The 22,125-nt window shown below is 36.4% G+C and overlaps 1 protein-coding gene across 2 annotated transcripts in view; it reads left to right on the top strand.

Annotated features, from left to right (window-relative positions):
- The window catches only part of DNAH7 (dynein axonemal heavy chain 7), a 261,805-nt gene that overhangs the window by 175,092 nt on the left and 64,588 nt on the right, over positions 1 to 22,125 (top strand). For both annotated transcript variants that reach the window (XM_042949526.1, XM_042949525.1), the window contains 4 exons: positions 5,609 to 5,763; positions 15,392 to 15,582; positions 19,542 to 19,675; positions 20,373 to 20,708. In XM_042949526.1, coding sequence (XP_042805460.1) covers positions 5,609 to 5,763; positions 15,392 to 15,582; positions 19,542 to 19,675; positions 20,373 to 20,708 — 816 coding nt within the window. The remainder of the gene's footprint in view (positions 1 to 5,608; positions 5,764 to 15,391; positions 15,583 to 19,541; positions 19,676 to 20,372; positions 20,709 to 22,125) is intronic.

Raw genomic sequence — 22,125 nt, 5'->3', positions numbered from 1 at the left:
ACCCCAAATGTCCATAGGCTGGTGAATAAAGAAGATGTAGTGTGTGTGTGTGTGTGTGTGTGTGTGTGTGTGTGTGTGTGTGTGTGTTTTATAAAAGATTACTCTTCTGTCAAAAAGAATGAAATCGTGCCATTTGTAATGACATGGATAGAGCTAGAATGTATTATGCTAATTGAAATAAGTCAGAAAAAAACAAATACCATATGATTTCACTCATATGTGGACTATGAGAAACAAAACAGATGAACATATGAGAAAGTGGGGGGAAGAAAAGAGAGGGAAACAAACCACAAGAGACTTATAATGATAGAGAACAAACTGTGGGTTGATGGAGGGAGGTGAGTGGAAGATGGGTTTGATGAGTGATGGGTACTAAGGAGGGCACTTGTGATGAGCACTGGGCATTGTATGTAAGTGATGAATCACTGAATTCTACTCCTGAAACCAATATTGCACTGTATGTTAACTAAAATTAAAAAAATAAAAATTGTAGAATGCTTGCAACCATATAGGTCTCCTTTACCCTCTCCTGATTATGTTATAGTAGTCGTATGTAGTATGTCTGTATACTTTGAAGCTCCCCCTAACTGAATGTTTTTGTCTCCATATTTATACATATTTTAAAGAAATTAAGAGGAGAGAAATAGTCCATTATATTTACCATTTTGTGGCTTTTTTCCTAAGATTCACTCTAGTATCATTTCCCTTCAGAGTGAAGAACATTAGAATTTAGAGGGAATCTGCTGACAAAGAATTTTTTTAGTTTTCATGATCTGAGAATATTTCACCTTTATTCTTGAAGGTTATATTTGGTGGATATAGAATTCTGGGTTGACAATTCTTTTCATTCTTCTGAGACTGTTCTACTATGTTCTGGCTCTGTGATTTCTGACATGAAATCTGCAGTCATTTGCATGATTGTCATCGATGTATAATGTATCACTTTTCTCTGGCTGCTTTCAAAAACCATGCTTTCAAATCTTTTGTTATCAACAGTTTGATTACAGCGTATCTGGGTGTGTGTGCATTTCTGTATGTTTTTTTGGTTTTTAGTTTCTCCTTTTTTTGAGGATTGCTAAGCTTTGTGAAACTGTATGGTTGTGTGTTTCACTGCGTTTGAGAAAGTTTCAGCCATTATATTTTCAAATATGTTTTCTGCATTTACCTCTTTCTTCTCTCTTGGGACCCCCATCACATGAGTGTTAAACCTCTTAATATTTTCTCACAGATCTTGGAGGCTCTGTTTGTTTTATCTTTTTTTCTCTTTAGTATTTAAATTGGATTATTTTTATTCATCTGTCTTTTAGATTACTGACTTTCCTCTGTCATCTCCTTTCTACTATTGAATCCTTACACTGGCTCCGATTTCAGATATTGTTCAGTTCTAAAATTTTCATTTGGTCCCTTTTATTCTTTCTGTTTCTCTGCTGAGAACACCTCTCTTTCCATTTATTATTATTATTATTATTATTGTTATTATTATTTTATAATACTGTTACCTTGTGGAGGATGCTTTAAAGTTCTTTTCTGGTAATTCTAACATTCTGCTTTTTCTTTGAGAATTAGTCACATTCTAGCTCTTTGTTTGTTAAAAAATTTTGGATTGTACCCTGGGCCTTTTGAAAATGAGATGCTGGTTCCTATTAAAATCTTCTGAATAAGATTGATTTTTGTTTTAGTAGTCAAACAACTTGGTAAGGTTCAGATGCCAATTTCTGTCTTTTCTTTCTGGGCACGATGTCTCCAATGTGAAGTCCTAATTTAAAGTTTTTGCTATGCTGTCTAGAGATGCTTCTCAGCATGCTTTACTCAGGGGTGAGTCTGGGACGTGGGTTTATATCATAGCTCAAAACCTTTGATATGCTTCTTTGGATAGGTTTTGCACCTGCACAGATTGGTAGTCGGATCAGAACTCGTGTCTAGATTAAGAAATCCTTTCTTGGAGTCTGTCTTCTCCAGGATTTCTCCTGTACTTTCCATATCCCAGGGACCTTGTTCTCTGTATTTTTCTGTGCAAAATGACGGTATTCTCTCAGAGTTTCAGCTTCCCACACTGTTGCACAACTCATGTCCACACTTGGGGCAAAGTGACAAGAGGAAAAAGAAAAAGACTGGGGTTCCCCCTGCTTTGGACTAAATCTTTGTGTCTGCCAAATTTGTATGTTGAGCCCAAGTCACCAATGTGATGGTATTTGGAGGTGCAACCTTGGGAGGTAATTGGGTCACCAGGGTGGAGTTTTCATTGGATTACCACCCTTAAGAGGGCACTAATTTACCATGTGAAGAGGCAATGAGAAAATTGCCACCTGCAAACCAGAAGGAGGCCTTCACCAGTCAGTGGATCTGCTAGAAATTTGGTCCTGGGCTTCTCGGCCTTCAGAACTGTGGAAAATGTCTATTATTTAAGTAATTTGTTACAACAACCTGGGCAGACTAAGAAACCCTTACACACCATGCACAGCAGAGGCCCCTTTGCCCAACTCTGCTATCCAGAGCGATTGGTATCTCTCAGATTGGTTTTCCTTCTGCATAGGAATATGGTTCTGTGGCTGGGGTTGACCTGGGGACAGGGACAGAAGGAAAAAGAGGTTCCCTCTGCCTATCCTCCTCCCTACCCTGTTCACACATGATCATTTTGTCTTCTAGTTTGAATTTTTGCTACCTGTGATTGCTGCCCAGGGTGCCCATTAGGTCTGTTCTTCAACCAAAGCCAGAAGATAGAAAGAAAAACAGACAAACAAACAAACAAACAAACAAACAAACACAGGAAACTCACTACCCCTTTATTGGTCATTCCTCCAGTTTTAACTTTCTTTCCATTCACTTTTCATTATTTACTTTTTAGAATCTGTAAACAGTTGCTTTTTGTATTTTATCCAGAACTTTTCATTGCAATCAGTGGAAGAGAAAGACTATGATGGACTTAGCCCAGCTTGGTCAGCACCGTAATCCTTTCCTCTGAATCTGAGATGGTATTCTTTGGAGTGGTATTCTCCATGGAGGGGGATCACTTAGAAAATGTCTGTGTTTATAATCTGTTAACCCATATGATGTTTGTCAGACGTGTTTTGGTTGTTTGCCTTCCAGTAGATTATCAAACTTTATGTGATCCAGGAAAAAAAGGATAAAGAAGACTCACTGTGGACCTTTCCCTCAAAGAATACACAACTTAGATGAGTGATGCTGTTGACAAATTATAAAGTTACCATAATAGAATATTATCATTCTATCAGAGTACCATAAATGTAATATAGATGAACTGCTAAAGAACTTCAGAGAGAACAGAGACCTCAAGACAGGCTTTGTGAAGTGCGTAACATTTGAGCTGACCTTGAAACATGCATAGGACTTGAACGTGAAAGAATGAGGAAGAAGTGCATTTTGGACAAAGGAACAACATGAATATGGGTATTGTAGTTAAAAATTGTGGAAGCAACAGAAGGAAGAGTGAGTCATTCACTTTCTTTGGGGAAGCATAAATGCTAACACACTTAATCCTCCCGACTTAAAAGTATTTCTAAAATGTGACAGAATGAGACTTTTACATATTTATAAGTTTTATTCCTTTCTAATCTTCCTTCTCATACCCTTTAGTGTCTTATGGATATGATTCTATTTTTATTAGTTGATTATATCTAAGATATTACACTACTCTTTTGGTCTCACTTCTTCTTAATATAATTAATATTACGGTATGGGCTGAATTGTCCACACACACCCCCCATTCATATGTTGAGTATATAACCCTCAATGTGACTATTTAGAGACAGGACTTTTTAGGAGATAATTAAGGTTAAGTTAGGTATAATGGAGCCCCAATTCAATAGGACTGGTGTCTTTATAATCAGAGATTCCAGGAATGCCCGCAGAGGAGAGACCCACATGAGGACAGATGGAGAGGGCTGTGTTGTCTTCAAGCCAAGGAGAAAGGCCTCTGGAGAAACCAAACCTGCCAGCACCTTGATCTTGGACTTCCAGCCTCTAGAACTGTGGGAAAATAAATTTCCGTTAAGACAATCTGTGGTACTTTGTGAATTGCATAACATTTCAGCTGACCTTGAAACATGCATAGGACTTGAACATGAAAAGATGAGGAAGAAGTGCATTTTAGACAAAGAAACAGCATGAATATCTGTGGTTAAAAATTGTGGAAGCAACAGAAGGAAGACTGAGTCACTCAATTTCAAATTGACTATTACATTGTATAATGCTAATTTGGAGGGCAAGTCTGTCTTCTCTACAATATAAACTACATGTTTTATTCCAGGTTCTAACTTAAATACTAAATACTTAAATGGGTTACTTCCATTTGGGACAAATTATCCCATGAATTTCTAAATTCATATTATAATGAGATGATACTGAATAAATTATCCCTTTTTAGCCTTGCCTTGTTGTGTTTTGTGTTTGCTCCAGTCACCTTTTATTTTCTCCTTCTGCTCTTCTGGCAACCTACGAATTTCCTGTGCTCACTTTTGAAGAATATGGCAGTATCTTTAGGGAAGTGACCAGAATTATGGCTTGTGTTTATTGAAACTTCCAAGAGAATAACAGTAATCTTAATGCTGATTGCATTTCACACGATGCAGAAGGCTATATGGTTGGATACTATTTAGTGATGGCAGATACTGGTTAATTCTTTGTGACCCTGGAAAATAAACTGGGTATCTCATGGTTTACTGCTCTTGATCCTACCATAAAAAAGGGATGTGAGTAAGAACAGAGCAGTAAGTATGAGCTCTCCCATAGTGCAAAAACTGACTTTCAGAGAATATCTTTCTGTCTGTAGGAAGCTTAGAAATATGTAATGAACTACATGTATGACATTAAATATACAAGTGTTTGAAACAAATACTGGGTCAAAAGTTGTATTAACACTTTAGGTCCAAGAAGTTTAGATGATTCAAATTATGCTTTTTATCCTTTTTTTTTTTTTTTTTAGACCATTATATCCTTAATGGTCTAGATCTCAAAGAGAGATATGATGTCTCAATTCTTTCTCTTTCTCTCTTGTACAAATGATAGCAGATGGGAACCAAGAAATGGTTTCAGAGTCACAAGTAATTAATGGCAGGGCCCAGTGAAAAACTGGTTTCCCAATTTGCAGTGTTCTTGCTAAATGAATTGACTTAACCAGAAAAAGCAACAAATGTTTTCAAAAGTTTAACCTTTAGAGAATTATTGTTTTCCAAAGAGTAAACAACTTGCAAGATGCCTGGGTGGCTCAGTCAGTTAAGTATCCAACTCTTGATCTTGGCTCAGGTCATGATCTCACGGTTCATGAGATTGAGCCTTGCGTCATTAGGCTCGGCACTAACAGTGTGGAGCCTGCTTGGGATTCTCTCTCTCCCTCTCAGCCCCTCCCCAACTCACATTTTCTCTCTCTCTCTCCCCCAAAAAATGTGTTTGCAATGTGATTTTTTATAGTTGTGATTTTAATAGTCTAGTCAATGTAAATGTTTCTGCTATAAGAACATAGTTTCTCATAGTACATTAAAAAGTAAAATGTTACCATAAAGCATATACTGTAAGAAAGTGATATGTGCATGATTATTAACATAGAGACAAATCATGATTTGACCAGCATTGTCTTTTTTCCCTCTTTCAGGAATGCAAGAAGGTGGCCTCTGATGATAGATCCTCAAGGTCAGGCTAATAAATGGATCAAGAACATGGAAAAAACCAATAGTCTTCATGTAATTAAATTAAGTGACCCTGACTACGTCAGGACTCTGGAAAATTGCATCCAGTTTGGTACCCCTGGTATGTAGTTGAATAGTAAGTGTATAAGTGTACATTACGGTAATGCCTGGAAAGGGCACAACTAACCCAGAAGGAGGTAGGTTTTTTTCTTTTTTAAAAAGATATTTGTGTCAGACTCATCTTAAATAAATAATGGCTTTGTTATGTCTTTCATTACTTATCGATAATTAATCAAGAACTTGAGAGATTATCATTCTCGTTGGGTTAGGCTGTTTCCTTTGTCCCAAGATTCACTTGTGAGGCTTCCTCTAATGTAGCTGTTTTCATTTTTGTTTGTGGTTTTCCATTCTTTAGTTCTCATTATAATTCCGCTTCTGCAATTAATAGGACCACTCCATATGCCAGAAGTATTTTAACACATTAGTCCAATTATCTATTTATTCTTCTTTCAACTTGTCCTACCAAAGTGGCAGAGAAGTGAACACACATTTTGCATGGCTGACTATTATCGGCCAGGATGGAGAGATTAGAAACATGACAGGGATTTTTCAATAAAGCTCTATGCACGTGTCACATTTGTTGAAACACAAAATGTTTATGATCTGAGTAAATTGGGGTTATCGTCTTCTAATTTTTATGTTTTTATTTTATTTTTGAGAGAGAGAGAGAAACAGAGTGCAAGTGGGGGAGGGACAGAGAGAGAGAGGGAGACACAGAATGCAAAGCAGGCTCCAGGCTCTGAGCTGTTGGCACAGTCTGAGCTGGGCTTGAATTCACAGACCATGAGACTATGACCTGAGCTGAAGTTGGACGCTTAAACGACTGAGCCACCCAGGCGCCCCGGGGTTGTCACATTTGAAATTTATGTTACCTATCAACTTTTGACTACTTGACCAAATAAATGGATGTAAACATTATGAAACAACAACATATTTGTGCTTAGGACAAGTTGAGCAAATTCCAATTGCTACTAGAGCTAGTACAACATGGAAGAATTACAACAAATGTATCAGGTAGTCTTCTAGACCTTTTATTTTTGCATGTTAATAATGAGCTAATCTTGGGACACCTGGTCGGCTCAGTCAGTGAGCATCTGACATTGGCTCAGGGCATGATCTCGTGGTTCTTGAGTTCAAGCCCTGCGTTGGGCTCTGTGCTGACAGAGCCTGGAGCCTGCTTGGAATTCTGTGTGTGTGTGTGTGTGTGTGTGTGTGTGTGTGTGCGCGCGCGCGCGCGTCTGCCCTTCCCCCACTCATGCTCTGTTTCTCTCTCTCTCTCTCAAATAAACATTAAAAAAAAAAGGTTTTAAATAAAATAATGATCTAATCTTTAAAATATTACAATTTTCGGTTTGGTTAGGGTACACGTGAAATGAAAAACCTTAGTCTACCTACAAAATCTGTGTTTGTGTATATGGATACACAGACACATACGCAAATGGTATTTCATTCATCCAACTGGTGTTCATGGAGTATGGTATAGTGATATATGCGTTACAGAAAAGGGTGAACATGACCTCTACTATCAAATATCTTGCTTGTTTAATAGGATCAGACAACATGTGTTACTAACAGTAATAAAAATAGAAAGTGCACATGTGTCACTAATCCTTGTTAGAACCACTATGCTGTTGTGAGTAGGTGCACTAGCTCTGGAGTTAGAGGTCTTGCCTCTTACTCATTGTTTAGTTCAGTGATCTTTCTGAGACTCAGTTTCCCCATCTGTACTTTGAGCATATAGCATGAGGAAGAAATGAGTTACTGTACTTTAGGTAGTTACAGAAGTGTCTGCTAAGTTCAATGTATGTTGTTTCTTGGAGATTTGCCTGTGGTGTGCACATATTCTCTTTTAATTAAATTAGTATATATTCAATTATATTAGCATAATAAGAAAGGCACAGATGTTTATGAGAATTCACAGAAATAGGGAAGATTTCTTGAAAGAATTGGGACCTTAAATAGTTTAGTTAAAATTACTTGGGGCGTCTGGGTGGCTCAGTGGGTTAAACATCCAACTATTGATCTTAACTGGTGTCATGATCTCACGGTTCATGAGATCAAGCCCCATGTCAGGCTCCATGCTGACAGTGTGGAGCCTGCCTGGGATTATTTCTCCCTTTCTCTCTGCCCGTCCTCGTTTGCCCTCTTCTTCTCTCTCAAAATAAATAAACCTTAAAAAAAATTACTTGATTTCACTTAGCCAAATTTCCTTGATACAGTAAAAAAAAAAAAAAAAAAAGCCTCTACCACATGTTTGACATTCTGAGATTCTACAATCTCCGTCACGGATCTTAAGTTAGTGTTACATCAGTTTAGAGAAGAAAGGTCCATGGAGACAAAGTGTCTGGTGGTTTCCAAATTGTGGGAGAGAAAACCAACTTCTAGTGGGTCATGACTAGTATTTTTTAAATGAAATGCAGTAGCAAAGAATAGAATATATTAGGCTGCATAGCATGGAGTATCAGTAAGCATTATTTTATGAAATTTTTGGGGTTTGATGTGCATATGTGTGTGCTTGATCAAGATTTGTGTTTCTTACTTGGAGTTGTGACCATAAAACGTGTGAAATCCAGTAGTAATTCCAACCAGTTCATTTTATGAACAAGGTAAGTAAGGTACTAGAGAATGTTAGTTATGTGGCTTAACCAAGATTATACACCTAGTAAAGGGGAATGCTGAAACTAGTCCCCAGGTCTTCTACCTTTGCCCAGTGCTGCCTGTGCCGCTCGCGGTTGCTTTAACCTACTTTTGGGAATGGACTACTTTAAAAATGGACAATAATTGGGACGCCTGGGTAGCTAGTCAGTTAAGCATCTGACTTCGGCTCAGGTCATGATCTTGCGGTTTGTGAGTTCAAGCCCTGAGTCAGGCTCTGTGCTGACAGCTCAGAGCCTGGAGCCTGCCTTGGATTCTTTGTCTCCCTTTCTCCCTGCCCCTCCCCTGCTCATGCTCGCTCTCTCTCTGTCTCTCTCAAAAATAAATAAACATTAAAAAAAAATTTTAATGGACAATAATTATTTACAATACCTTCTAACATTATTCACTTCTAACAGAAGTGAAAAATTTTAATCTATTGTAGAGAGTAGCAGTTGGCAGATTTTACAATTACTTTTCTATTGACACTTCAGGTAAAAGAATTGGTTACTGTTACAATTTTAAAACATAAGCAGTTGATAGTGGCCTATTAAGAACAATGGCTTTTAATCTGTCATCCCTTGCTGGCAGCCTGGGTAGGGAAGGTAGAGGTTTTCTCCTCCTTCACCGACCTGGCTCTTCTTCAACCAGACGGGCCTCCCTTTACTTTGTTTATACTGGGTTTTAAGATAATAACCTCTTTGGAAAAAAGTATCCTACTGCTTACAAAAAAAGTTTGAAAGCCAACGTTGTAGAAAAGAAAGATACATCTATATTAGCTACACCAATGAATAAGGTGTGCATAGGATATTAATCATATAAATATTGCTGATAAATCAATTTTATATCCTGATAAAGCTGGAAAAACAAGACAAAACTTTAAAAAGGCATCAACTTAGGGGCATCTGGCTGGCTCAGTTGATGGAGCATGTGGCTCTTAAACTTGAGGTTGTAAGTTCAAGCCCCATGTTGGATGTAGAGATTGCTTCAAAATAAAATCTTTAAAAAAAAAATCAATTTGTCTAAAACATCTCTGAATGGCTTTTCATTACCTCTGTGGAAAAAGAATCTTTGCCTTAAGGGCAGCCTCTGTCATACCTGAGCCTTCTTTCCTTTTTTCTCCTGGCACTTCACTTTATTTCCCCCTTGCGTGTAATGTGCAAGACTACTTCTGGTTTAAGTTTTATTTCATTTGCTCATTTGTTTTGTTCATTCATTCACCTAACAAATAGTTGTTTTGCCACTACCACTGAAAACCTAGCATGAACAAGACAGACTTGGTCTCTGCCGTTTTGGAGCAGTATTATTGGTTTGAGAGGGAGACCGAGATCACACATGTGATGAAATTTAGAACACGGGAGCAGGGGGTACACAGGAACAGGGGGTACATACAACATGGCATTGCTTCACATCTCTTGGCTTTCTCTGCTCTTCCATCCACTTGGTGAAGTCTTTTAAGCTTACCCTTTAAGGTACAACTCAAACACCTCTTTTTCTGTGAATTCTCAACCTCTCCAATGAAATGCCAATAATGCAGTTTTTATAGGTTTCTACTATTGCCCTTTTATTATGTGCATAACTGTTTGCTTCTCACCTCCAAGCTCTTTGAGGGTTCCCAGGAGGTGGTCCAAAAGGGTTGACTCTACTGTGGATGCAGTATGCTGCATTGTTGAACATAATATGCGGAAGATTTTTTCTATTAATTTGAAGTCTAACGTACAATAATGTAGATGATATGTAATAAAAAACTGATATCAGTTTCTCTCCTAAGTGAAATAAGTATTAAAAGAATACTTGGTTTCCTTTATATTTCTGTTGGTAAAGATAACTGTTTTTAGTGAGATTCTCTGCCTTACTCAAAAGATATTAGCAAGCCATGTGTTTGGTCCCTGATCTTGGTTTCCCACAAGCTTTGCAAATACTGATGAGCTGACATTTGGAAATGAGGAAGGAGGTTTTTACATAAACCAGCATTTTGTTAACTTTGATGATAGAAATATGAAGAAAAGCCCATCTCATTCATTTTTGCTCCTGTGTTTTAACATGAAACATATTTTGATCTAATTAAAAGTTAGAGGAGTCAAAATAAGGAGAGCATTCTGGGATAATTCATATACCTATAGATTTTTGTTCTTTTCCTGTTTTTTTAAGTTTAGAATGCTTTTGATTTTTCACTGAGGCTTATAATATAGTAAATATTCAATTGTGAGGATAGATTTCTTTGAAATAAGGAGGCTATAGAAAACTTAACAGGCTTAAGACTTGATTCTGTTAGTAAGGAATAAATTTTCACTTTTGGGGAAAAGAACTAAGTCTATAATATTTAAGTTTTGTAATATGTATTTTAGCTTTGAAAGGAACTCATACATATTAATATAGACACTCTTAATTCCATTTCAAAATAGGAAACAAATAAGTGTAAAGGATGAAATTGTATAATATATTTTAGGGAAAAATAATTTGAATATGAGATTTTATTTAAAAAATGCTGTCAATAAAAGCTGAGGCAGTTCCACAAAATTTAAACGTTATAATATTTCATAAAAAGAATTTCGGTTCATTTGTTATTCTAGAAAATTAATAGATTGAAAAAATCTGATCATATAAAAAATGAGAAATTGGTATCTAGTATCACTGTTGTTGCTTAACATTATTACGAAAGTTCTTTTCAGTGCAGTGAAACAATGAGGATGCGGTAACATTTGGAAAGAGGAAATAACATTTTATTTGCAGACAATATATTTCATCTAGAAAACCAAGGAAAATTAGCTAAAAAGCTATTAGGATAAAATAATTTAATGGAGTGTATATATTCCAAAAAGAATATTTAAAAATAACAACTGAGAAAAAATAAGTGTGCAGTGATTATAGTCAACTAGTGAATAGGAAATAAAACAAATTCAAACAGAAACTTAGGATGACTTTAACAATGCATAGTAAAAAGGTGACAAAACTTCACAGAAAAATAAGGAGACTTGAGTAAGACCTATCTGTCTGATAGGAAAACTAAATGTTGTAACGATGTCAACTCTTTCAGAAATAAAAGTTTAGGAAATAATACTAAAACTAACACAGAAGAAAGAAAATAAAAAAGCCAATACAAGTTCAGAAAAAGAGTGAGTTTGAGTGTGCCTGGGTGGCTCAATCGGTTAAGTTTCCAGCTCTGGTTTCAGCTCAGGTCATGATCTCACAGGTTTGTGGGATCGAGCCCCATATCAGGCTCTGCACTGGCAGCATGGAGCCTGCTTGCGATTCTCTCTCTGTCCCTCTTCCACTCGTGCACTCTCTCTCTTAAAATAAATAAATAAACGTTAAAAAAAAAAAGAGTGAGTTTGGACTCAACTGGAATAAGTTCTGGAATAAACCCTAATAAATATAAGCCTTTAATGCATCATCAGGTAAGCATTATGAACCAATGGGAGAATGATAGGTCATTCAGCAAATGGTGTTGAAAAAATGGTTTTGTGGAAAAATATATTGAGTCTCCCCTCACACCAAAATATGTTCCAGATGAATTAAGGAATTAAATATGAAAGAAAAAATAAAAGACATAAATGCTAAAAGAAAACATAGGGGAATGATATCTTGTCTTTGTAAAAGAACTTTCTAGGAAAATACACATGGATAAAATAGAAAAGAAAAAGCTTAATAGGTTTGACTCTAAAAATTTTTCAGCTAAACCAAGAAACACTAAACTTAGGAGATTATCAAGCAATTATAATTTGTGGAATTTATTTGTACCCCAATTTAAATAATCAAACTATAATCAAAATATTTTAAGACAGGAGTGTCTGGCTGGCTCAGTTGGGAGAGCATGTGACTCTCGATCTCAGAGTTGTGAGTTCAAGTCCCACATTGGGCATGGAACCTACTGAAAAAACAGTAAATAATTAAAAAATAGTTATAAAATATATTAAGATCAGGTAGAAACATATTCCCTGCCTTGATATCTGATAAAATTGTGAATTATTGATAAATTTTTAAGCTGTGGCAATTTTTAAAAAAGAGTATTTACCTTTCAGAGATAGCCAAATATCTAAAGGTGAAGTTTTAGGATTTCTAGGATTTGTTTGTAAATAATCCAGGATGAGATGGGGAAGAAATGAAAGAAGATTGGCTACATTTGCAAGGGTCAAGGGTCAAAGCTGGATGATTAGTACATCACGTTCAGTGTACTGTTCTTTTTACTTTTGAACAAGTTTTGAAAATTTCTACGGGAATATAAAATGTAAAAAGAAATGTAAACAAATTTGAAAACAGGCAGAAAACTGGGGGATGGGGAGCTATTTGCTACCACAGTGTTAAAAAATACAAATGAGGGACACCTGGGTGGCTCAGTTGGTTAAGCATCCAACTTCAGCTCAGGTCATGATCTCACGGTTCGTGAGTTCAAGCCCCGCGTCGGGCTCTGTCCTGACAGCTCAGAGCCTGGAGCCTGCTTCAGATTCTGTGTCTCCCTCTCTCTCTCTGCTCCTCCCCCGCTTGCACTGTGTCTCTCTCTCACAACTAAGTAAACATTTTTAAAAAACAATACAAATGAAGTTTTAAAAACTAGCGCTACCCCCATGTTTAGCTGGGTACAGAGTAAAGAAAGAAATTTCCTGATTGCCACTGTGGTTGTATGTGATGATTTGACTATGGTCTGGCCCTCATGATATAAGTGGAAATGCCATTTGTGTTTCTCTGTAAATATCCTTAAGAGATATTTTCCCCGTTTCTGTGTTTTCTTCCTTTCTGATGGTTGGAATGTGGATGCCATTTGAAAGGCCATTTTGGCCAAAAAGGAGCGAGATGGCAACAACTTGGATCTCTGACCATTTAGACACACTGTCCTTCCCCCCTAGACTAATTACAGCAGGCTCCCCTTTACACGAGATATAGAGTCCTTCTTTTCCATGTCACTATTTTAGTTTTTTTTATCACTTAGAACTGAACCTGATTGTAATACACAGTACACATGTGCCAGGAACAGGGCAAATATACTAATATACAATATCCAGAGGGGAAAAAAAATAACTAGACAAAGATCAACTGAAACGTCAAGCCTTGAAAACAAGTGTTAACTATTTTTTACCTATCAAATTGTAAAAGTCATGAATATAGTATTTAATGCTGGCAATATCACATTGTGTTTAAAGAAGCTGTGTAAGAAGACACACGGCTTAGTTCAAGTATTTGCTTTGTCGTTTACTATGATTTAACTGAAAATTTTACCTCAATTGCCTTGCCTCAGTTTCCCCATATACAAAACTAGGGTAACAATACTCCATGCTTTTGAAAGCATTTGAGAATGAGAAAATAAAATGTCAACATGGTGCCTGGCATTTGTAAGTACAATTGTATAGAAAAACAGGTTTAAAAAATGAGGGCTCATTGCAACTCTGAAATTCTTCAGCCATTCAGGAAAGTAATTTGGCAATATAAATGGCCTTTAAATTAATTGCGCTTCTAGGACTCCAGCTTGATTAAGTAATCACAGATAAACACGAGGGTTTATTCAAAAAAGATGTTCACTGTAGCACTATTAACAATGGAAAAATGGAAGCAATCTAAATAATAGATTCATGTACTTAATACATTATAATACTCTCATATTATTTAACCATGAAAAAGAATCATTTCATTCAAGCAAAATGTGAAAAGGAATTTAAAAATCATCTGACATGCCTGCTTCGGTTAATTAAGATCTCAGCAGTGAAAGAAATTGACAAGACAATTTTAGGAATTCATTTAAGCCAGGAGTAACCTCTGGGAAGGAGCAGAATATGTCTGTAACTGCAGTAGAGGTTCGTCCCAATGTCTCAAGCTTATCCCAATACCCTAAGCTTGTTTCCCATCAAGACTGCACATCTAGTCCCTTGAAGGACTTGTGCAAAACACCATTATTCAAGGTTGGCTGCAATAGCACCCCAAACACCAAAATGTAAGACTAATTTGGCAAATGTGTCATGAGCCCTAACAATGTCCCTGATCTTTCAGCCAGGAATTCCCCTTCTAGAATGCTATCATAAGAAAGTATTCTTAAGCACAAGGCTTTTGTATACAGTGCTGTTTGTAACACTGAGAACAGAAAACAATTGAAATATATAATAATAGAGAATTGATTTAAAAAAAGATAAAGTTAATATGTGACTATTATACAGTAATTAAAAGCATGTTTATCAGGTTTAATTGGAATATTTATGCTATAATGTCAAGCAAAATAATTAGGATGCAAAATTAGGTATATTGTTTAGTCTCAATTGTGTATAGAAAAAGATGAATAAAAATACTGAAGAGACAAATTTATCCAACAAATAATTATCAAACATAGTTTTGTGTCATTTTTCTACCCACCTGCATAGGAGTATGAGACAACTGTGTAAAATATTTGAAAGATAAACTGAGGCACACTAAAATTTTTAAATGTTTATTTGAGCAAAACACAATTGGAATTGGGCAGCACCAAACTGGAAGCTGTGAGGGTGCCCCACTGACCAGAGCTGAGGATAGAGAACAAGTAGGGAGCAAAAGCTTAAATAGCTTAAAATTGGCTGTTCGTATTTGGTTAGCCTTAGGGTTTTGATTTTGACTTGATTTTGTAACCTTAAGACTTTTATAAGTTTAGAGCTTGGCTTGCTTACTCAGCCACCAGCTCAGTCTAATAGCCTCCTTGCTTAATACTTTTAGTCTTTCTTACATTTTCCACATGTGCTACTTAAGCGTGAGTTACTTTTATGATTACAAATGTAACCAAATAACTACAACTTGAAACGCTTATTCTCTGGTGTCTCAGACGGGTTTACCTCACTGCCATCATACTTGGGCACGTGGTGAATTGCAGACCAAAAAGCATGGAAGCGTGCAAAATGACAAGACAGACCCACTGGTTAAGCCCTTCCCACAGACTTCCAGTTATTTTTATGATACCATTTCCTTATACTCAGAAGACAAAAATAATTTTATAGGTAACTAGGAATAACAGCAATGTAGAAGGCTAAAAGAGTTTGGAGAGTTGAATGTTTACAGTCAGTATTTAAAATAACATGGCATCTTTTTTTCTGATTTTACTCCAGTGTTACTAGAAAATGTTGGAGAAGAGCTAGATCCTATCCTGGAACCTCTTCTACTAAAACAGACCTTTAAGCAGGGTGGGAGTATATGTATCCGACTCGGGGACTCTACCATTGAATACGCGCCAGATTTCCGCTTCTATATTACTACCAAGCTAAGAAATCCTCATTATCTTCCTGAAACATCAGTAAAGGCCAGTATCTAAAGTGAATGTTTCTTTATCGAATTGTACAATTAATGACTATATTTTCCTCCTAAGCCATAAGAAGAACAGGTCTTCCTAAGAAAAAGATTTTGTCCTTGCTTGGCAGTTCCTGAAATAGCTATAATAATTTCCAAATGTTTATTTTGTGTGTGCATGTAAGTAATAAAGGAGCCTTCAGTGTGCAGTGAAAAGTAAACTTTGAGAATCTAATTTCTATAATTGATATTATTCTTAGAATTTCATCGTTAAGGATAGATGGCACATATGGGCATCCTTTGTAATAAGTGATAATATGCTAATTCTGGGCATTGGCATTAACAAAAATCCATTCTCTCTCAGAATAAGGTTGCTGCTATCTGATTTTTTATAATTACTTAAAGGAACTGATTTTGATCACTAATTCTTTTTAAAATACTAGAATTTCCTTTCAAGAGCAAAGTTAGTTTAAAGTCCTAGTCAATGACTAAAATTACTTGAGATACTGATCTGCCACTGAGCTCCTGGAGGTCATTCCATTTTTTATTCCCAAATCTTGGCACTCAATAAAGTTGACTCTTGGTAAATGTTTGTGGAATGAGAGAGGTTAGGGAGGGATAACTTTTATTTACAGAAGATAGGAAGAGATGGGGTGCCTGGGTGGCTCAGTCGGTGAAGCATCCAACTCTTGATTTTGGTTCAGGTCATGATCTCACAGTTCATGAGATCAATCCTTCCATCCGGCTCTGTGCTGACAGAATGGAGCCTGCTTAGGATTCTGTTTCCCCTCTCTGCACCCCCCACACCCATGCATGCATGTGTGCTCTCTCTCTCAAAATAAATATTTTTTAAAAAAATCTTGCAGGAGAGGACATTAAGAAATATTGATTTTGATTTTGAAAGTTACATACAGAGACAAGATTTATCCAGAGAGTTCAAAAACTGTCCTTTATTGGAAATATTTAAATTAACATAGGCATCTCCCTATAGAGGCAGAGGAAACATAAAGATGACCTAATTCATTCCCTCCAAGATGAACAAACAGTGTCACTGCTCTCAAGAGATTTGCAGTGTAAATAATGTATATGTAAAGTGACCATATTTATGACTAGGAAAACACAGGAGTTCAGAATTGGGGACATACTAAAGTATGTCCAGTCTAAAGTATGTCCATACTAAAGTATGTCCCTACTGCTTCAGGGCAGCCAGGAAGACTGGGGAAAAGTCTTGAGCTTAGTTTTAAAAAAACACAATGTTAAAATATGGAAGTTCTTGGCCACCTATTTTTAACTTATTAAAATAAATGTTATCTACGCACCTAAATTGTGTATTATCTATTTATCTATTAGGAGTGGTAGTATCTAGCAGTGATTAAGAACATAGATTCTGGACCCAAACTATCTTGTTTCAAATCCTAGTTTTATCACTTGCCAATTGTGTGATGTTATTCAACCTCTCTGTGGCTCTATTTCCTAGTCTATAAACAGGAATAATAAATGTCTATCTCATGGAGGGGTATAAAGGCTAATTAAATTAATCTGTGCCAATGCTTAGACTAAGGCCCACCACATAGTGTTGTGTGAGTGTTAACAATTAGCATTATTGTTTAGCTTTTAAATGTAAGTGAGAAAGAGTGAAGCATAAGAGAAAATGATAAAATCCCAAAGCTGTGTTAAAATTTTTTTGATAGATGACGTGGTAAGCCATGTTTACTTTTCAGTAAAAACTATGAAAATATCACAACTAACCAACAATTCTTAGTTGACAAGTAACTAGTTATAGAAGTCATAAACTGCGGTGGGGAAGAAACTGATCTATGATTCAGTATTGAAATCCTTAAGATCCCTAGAGTGCCTTATTGCTTCATTATTTTTAATTGCTGGGATTGATTAAACAGGGATTAGAAAACATAGTGAGGCAGTTACTTGCTTTCATTTACAAATTAAAATACTTCCTCTTCATCCTATTTTTAGGATCTTTTATGTACCTTTGCTTTCAAAAGTTCCCAAGGGATGATATCATGGTGCTATAATCCTTTTGAATCTAAATGAAAATAAAATTATGAAATCATATTTTATATAACTTGAAATGTTTCTTTGTTATTATTTGTTTGAATGTTTATTGTTATTTGTGAGCAAATGCCTAGATTTACAAAATCTTGATCTCGAAAGATCTAACATTAATGGAATATGAATGAATACCTCCTTGTATCTGAATTCAATGAAATAGAATTTGTAAAACATAAATTTCCCTCAGTACTATGGCTATAGCTTGGGGATTAAAGGAAATCTAACTTGTGCACTTGTTTTCTCATGCCAACAGGGAAACTCTCTCGAAAGCTTAATTTTTTTCCACGAATAAATGCCAAAGCAGTAGAGAATTACAAGACAACATTTAATGGAGTTTTTAATTGCTCGATTTCAGGAATTTCTTATTATCCCATCTAAATTTATGATTATGCTCATGTAATCTACACTAAGTGTCCCACCATGGGTCAGGTGAGGGGAAAAGTTTAACCCAGAGGAAACCACCATGGAGAAGGTGCCGGGTTTGGGCAGAGAAGGGAGTCACCTTCCTAGGGGTACTGCAACCAGCTGTTTTACACTTTCTGAGACTTTTCTTACAAAGGAAGAATGACTCCATTCTTGCAAAGGAAATAGTCTCAAATTCTCTTACTAGGGAAAGGTGGGGAATCATAAAGTCTCCCACTCAGCAGCCAGAGCTGAAGAACATGCAGACATTTCCTAGTTGGTGTGCATGGGACTCCACAATTAGTTCAGCATATCAAAAATGAAAGGTACATGGAAAGGAGGTGTGAGAGGTGATGCTCAAGATGGAAGTGCAGACCTGAACTCAAGACACACGGGCAGAGGGCAGGCAGATTGCAAAATAGATGTTTAAAAAGGCCGGGGTGGGGGGGAATAAAGGTTGGGGGACAGTGCTCAACATAACCCAAGGTCAGGTAAGTATTTATTGACTTATGGGTTTATTGATGACCAGAGCCAGAAAGTTCCTATAGTTTATTGCTGTGGGTATTTATGGATGTGTGGAGGCTGGGATGAGAGTAGACTGTAGAGGGCTGAAAAATGAAATGAGATAGAGACAGAAAGCTTATATAAACAACAGTTTCAATAAATACGGTCGTGAGAACACAAAGGGAGATCATTCCACAGCTGAAGGGGATTGTGGGAGAGCAAGAGAATGACTTACTAGTTTATTTGCTTTATGAAAGGAGAGACCTGACCATGATTACTTTCCTACTTATGGGAAGGAACCAGAGAAGGAGAAATTCTAAGATGTAGAACCAAAGCGTGTAAGAGCCATTAGATACTGGGATGAAGCTTTAGACTTCACCTTGGAGTTGGTGGACTTCAACTTGGTAGACTGCGCCTTGATGGACACCATTAAAATGTACATTCCCTAGTTCACAATAGTAGCTATTCATATTGTAACACGATTGTATAATAGGCCATATTATAATATTGTGTGTCATACATTATGTAATATGATTATCACATTGTAAACATCATACATACTCTACTCAAGTAATAATAGTGTTCTTTTTCCTCCTATCTCACTTGGTAAGAGTTCCCTTTACTTTTTGACACCACTATGATCCTTAACCTATAACTCAGCTGGTCCAGCCAGTATGAAGGATAGCTTCCAACCTGACCCTAATTGATTTGAGGATTAAACAGTTGTCAGAAACTGGGCCAGTTCGAAACCGGAATAAAATTGATCACCAAACAAAACCCTTTGAAATACTGCATTTATGACTCTGAGAAACTTTGGTGGGTTTTTAATCTGGCAGTCAAGCTTGCGTTTACCTTTAATCATCATCTCTACAGATTCCAGTTTTCACATATTCCTACCATAGTAAATAGAGCCTATTTTAAGGTCAGAACTGAAAAAAGCGGAGGCTTTCTCAATAGATGTAATGATGCAGTTCTTGAATATTCTTTCATTTACAGGTAACATTATTAAACTTCATGATCACGTCTGAGGGGATGCAAGATCAGTTGTTGGGGATTGTAGTGGCACGCGAAAGGCCAGACCTCGAAGAGGAAAAGCAAGCCCTGATACTACAAGGAGCTGAAAACAAAAGGTTTCACACATTATGAAACACAAAATCGCTCTGACTTGTTTCAAATTCACTTAGAATGGATTAGAGTACATTATAAAGAACTATCTTGTTAGATTTAGTAGGAACATCAAATGAGGAGATTGAAGAGGAAAATCTAAAGCATTAGAAGCCCTCTATGTGAATCTGGAAAATTGCGTGAGAGTATAATCTTCCGTACAAGTTCTAGGGCACTGGAAGAACCGGAAGGCTGCCACAACTCATGGCAAAAGTTGTAATATTCGTTGTGTAGCTGACATTATCTCTTTTCATCAGGGCATGGTCTGAAAGAATACGTTGCATCCCACTTTCTGCTTGTAATATCTCTATCGTAGACACAAAAGGCAAAGCTCTAGAAGTCATGAAACTCTTCAAAAACTAAATGGAGTGATACTTTCTGTGCACTCAGGGCTGAGGTACTTGATGGCAGAGCAGACTGGTTTACACCTCTCTCTCTAGTTCCCATGCAAATGATCGTTGGAAAGAGAAGTGGAGCAGAACCTGACTTTTTGACATTTTGTGAGATAAAAAATTAATTATACAATAGCACCGTTACGGGTATTTGTCACAAAGTGATGCATTTCTTTAGGTTCCGAGCCCTTTGTTTCTTATACAAGAATGTGTGCATGAAGGGATTTTAAATGACTTCTTTTTCTTCTGAGAAAATTGTGTTTTATTCCAGGCAGTTAAAAGAAATAGAAGACAAGATTTTAGAAGTTCTTTCATCTTCAGAAGGCAATATATTAGAAGATGAAACTGCTATTAAGATATTATCTTCCTCCAAGGCTTTGGCTAATGAGATTTCTCAAAAGCAGGAAGTAGCCGAAGAGACGGAGAAAAAGATTGATGCCACCCGCATGGGCTATCGGCCTATTGCCGTCCATTCCACCATCCTGTTCTTCTCTATCGCTGATCTAGCTAACATCGAGCCCATGTACCAATACTCACTGACCTGGTTTATTAACCTTTACATCCTGTCTATTGAAAATTCAGAGAAATCAGATGTTTTAGTAAAAAGGTATGTAAAAGAAATACTAATTAATACTAATACTAATACTAATACTAACCAGTGCATGAACATTAAATAGTAATCGATGCCTTTCATTGTTGTTACAGCATGGTGTGAGCATTACAGTTATGGCTAAAGCAAACTTAATTAATTATTGTACTAGAAATAAATTTGAGGGTTAGAAAAGGAACAGATGTGACCAAATTCAGTCTGCCAGGAAATCATTTACAGGGAGATAGGATTACAATGTAATCATAAAAAGAGGAAACATTTATCTCTGTTTATCATGTGCAAAATGTATTTGTGATGGGAGATAGGGAAAGAAGAGTTAATATCCCTGAAAGACAGGACTCTTACCCTCTGTAACCTAGCGTTCCAAAAGTTTTAAATTTACATTTTGATATACACAGATTTACAGTTTGTCCAGTAACAGGGTTGTAAAAAAATATTCTGTTGTGATTATTTGTGTTATTCTTATTGATAAAAAATAGTTTATTTTATTGTTGGCTACTGTAATCAGTAGTGGAATTAAGACCTTACAGTAAAAGCATGAGAGAATAAAATGTCATTTTATTAATTATCAGTGAGACAAATTTTACTTTGACATTAAACTAACTTTTTTGATCAATACGAAGCTACATACTTCAGTTTCTTGACTGTTCATACCCACAAAGGAAACCCAATTTAATACTTAACCACTTGGCAGCAAAGAATTGTTTTTTAGAAATTCAAAATGCTAAAATCCTGAAAATCGAATCAAATTCCCGTCATTTATCATGATAGAACTCCACTAAATGTTGAATATTCTCAGACTGAACAATTTCTTGTATCATTATTTTACAAGCTTGAATATGAGGTCAGTAAAGGTGTAAGACTGACACATGGTTTAGCAATTTTTCAGCTGTCTCCCCATGAGAATGAGGAGCGAGTGAATATCTTCAGGAAGAATTGCATGGTGGTGGAGTTTAAAGTATGTTTTTATGTTACGATCTTTGAAAAGTTTAGTTTATTTCTCTATGTCTTCCAGTACCTGGAATTTTCAAGGGTAGCAAGGATTACTGAAGCATAGGAAACAAAATTATAAGCGATCTTCCTTAGAAAAGTTCCCAGCTATTTGCATTCTGTTAGTTAATTGAACAGGCAGGTCTGCTTTTCACACTAGATTCTGAGTTCCCCAAAGCAAAGGTTTCTTAATATTCCCAGAACTTAGCACAGTGTTAATCACATGGAGCCACAACAATAAATGATGTTTTGCCTTTCACTGCAGTTCATTTATCTACCTTGCTTACAACAATAGCCACCAAAATGTCATCATCTTAACTAGTTTTAAATTAAGGTATTTGCTGGAGTCTAGAGAAGAACATTTCTTTGCTCTGTCTCTTAAAGACAAGAACATTTCTTGTCTCTTAAAGACATGTTTTGTGTA

This window comes from Panthera leo, chromosome C1 (assembly GCF_018350215.1).
Source record: "Panthera leo isolate Ple1 chromosome C1, P.leo_Ple1_pat1.1, whole genome shotgun sequence".
NCBI classification, from domain to species: domain Eukaryota; kingdom Metazoa; phylum Chordata; class Mammalia; order Carnivora; family Felidae; genus Panthera; species Panthera leo.
The sequence above is the reverse complement of the archived record's forward strand: the minus strand, read 5'-3'. Positions and strand labels throughout refer to the sequence as shown.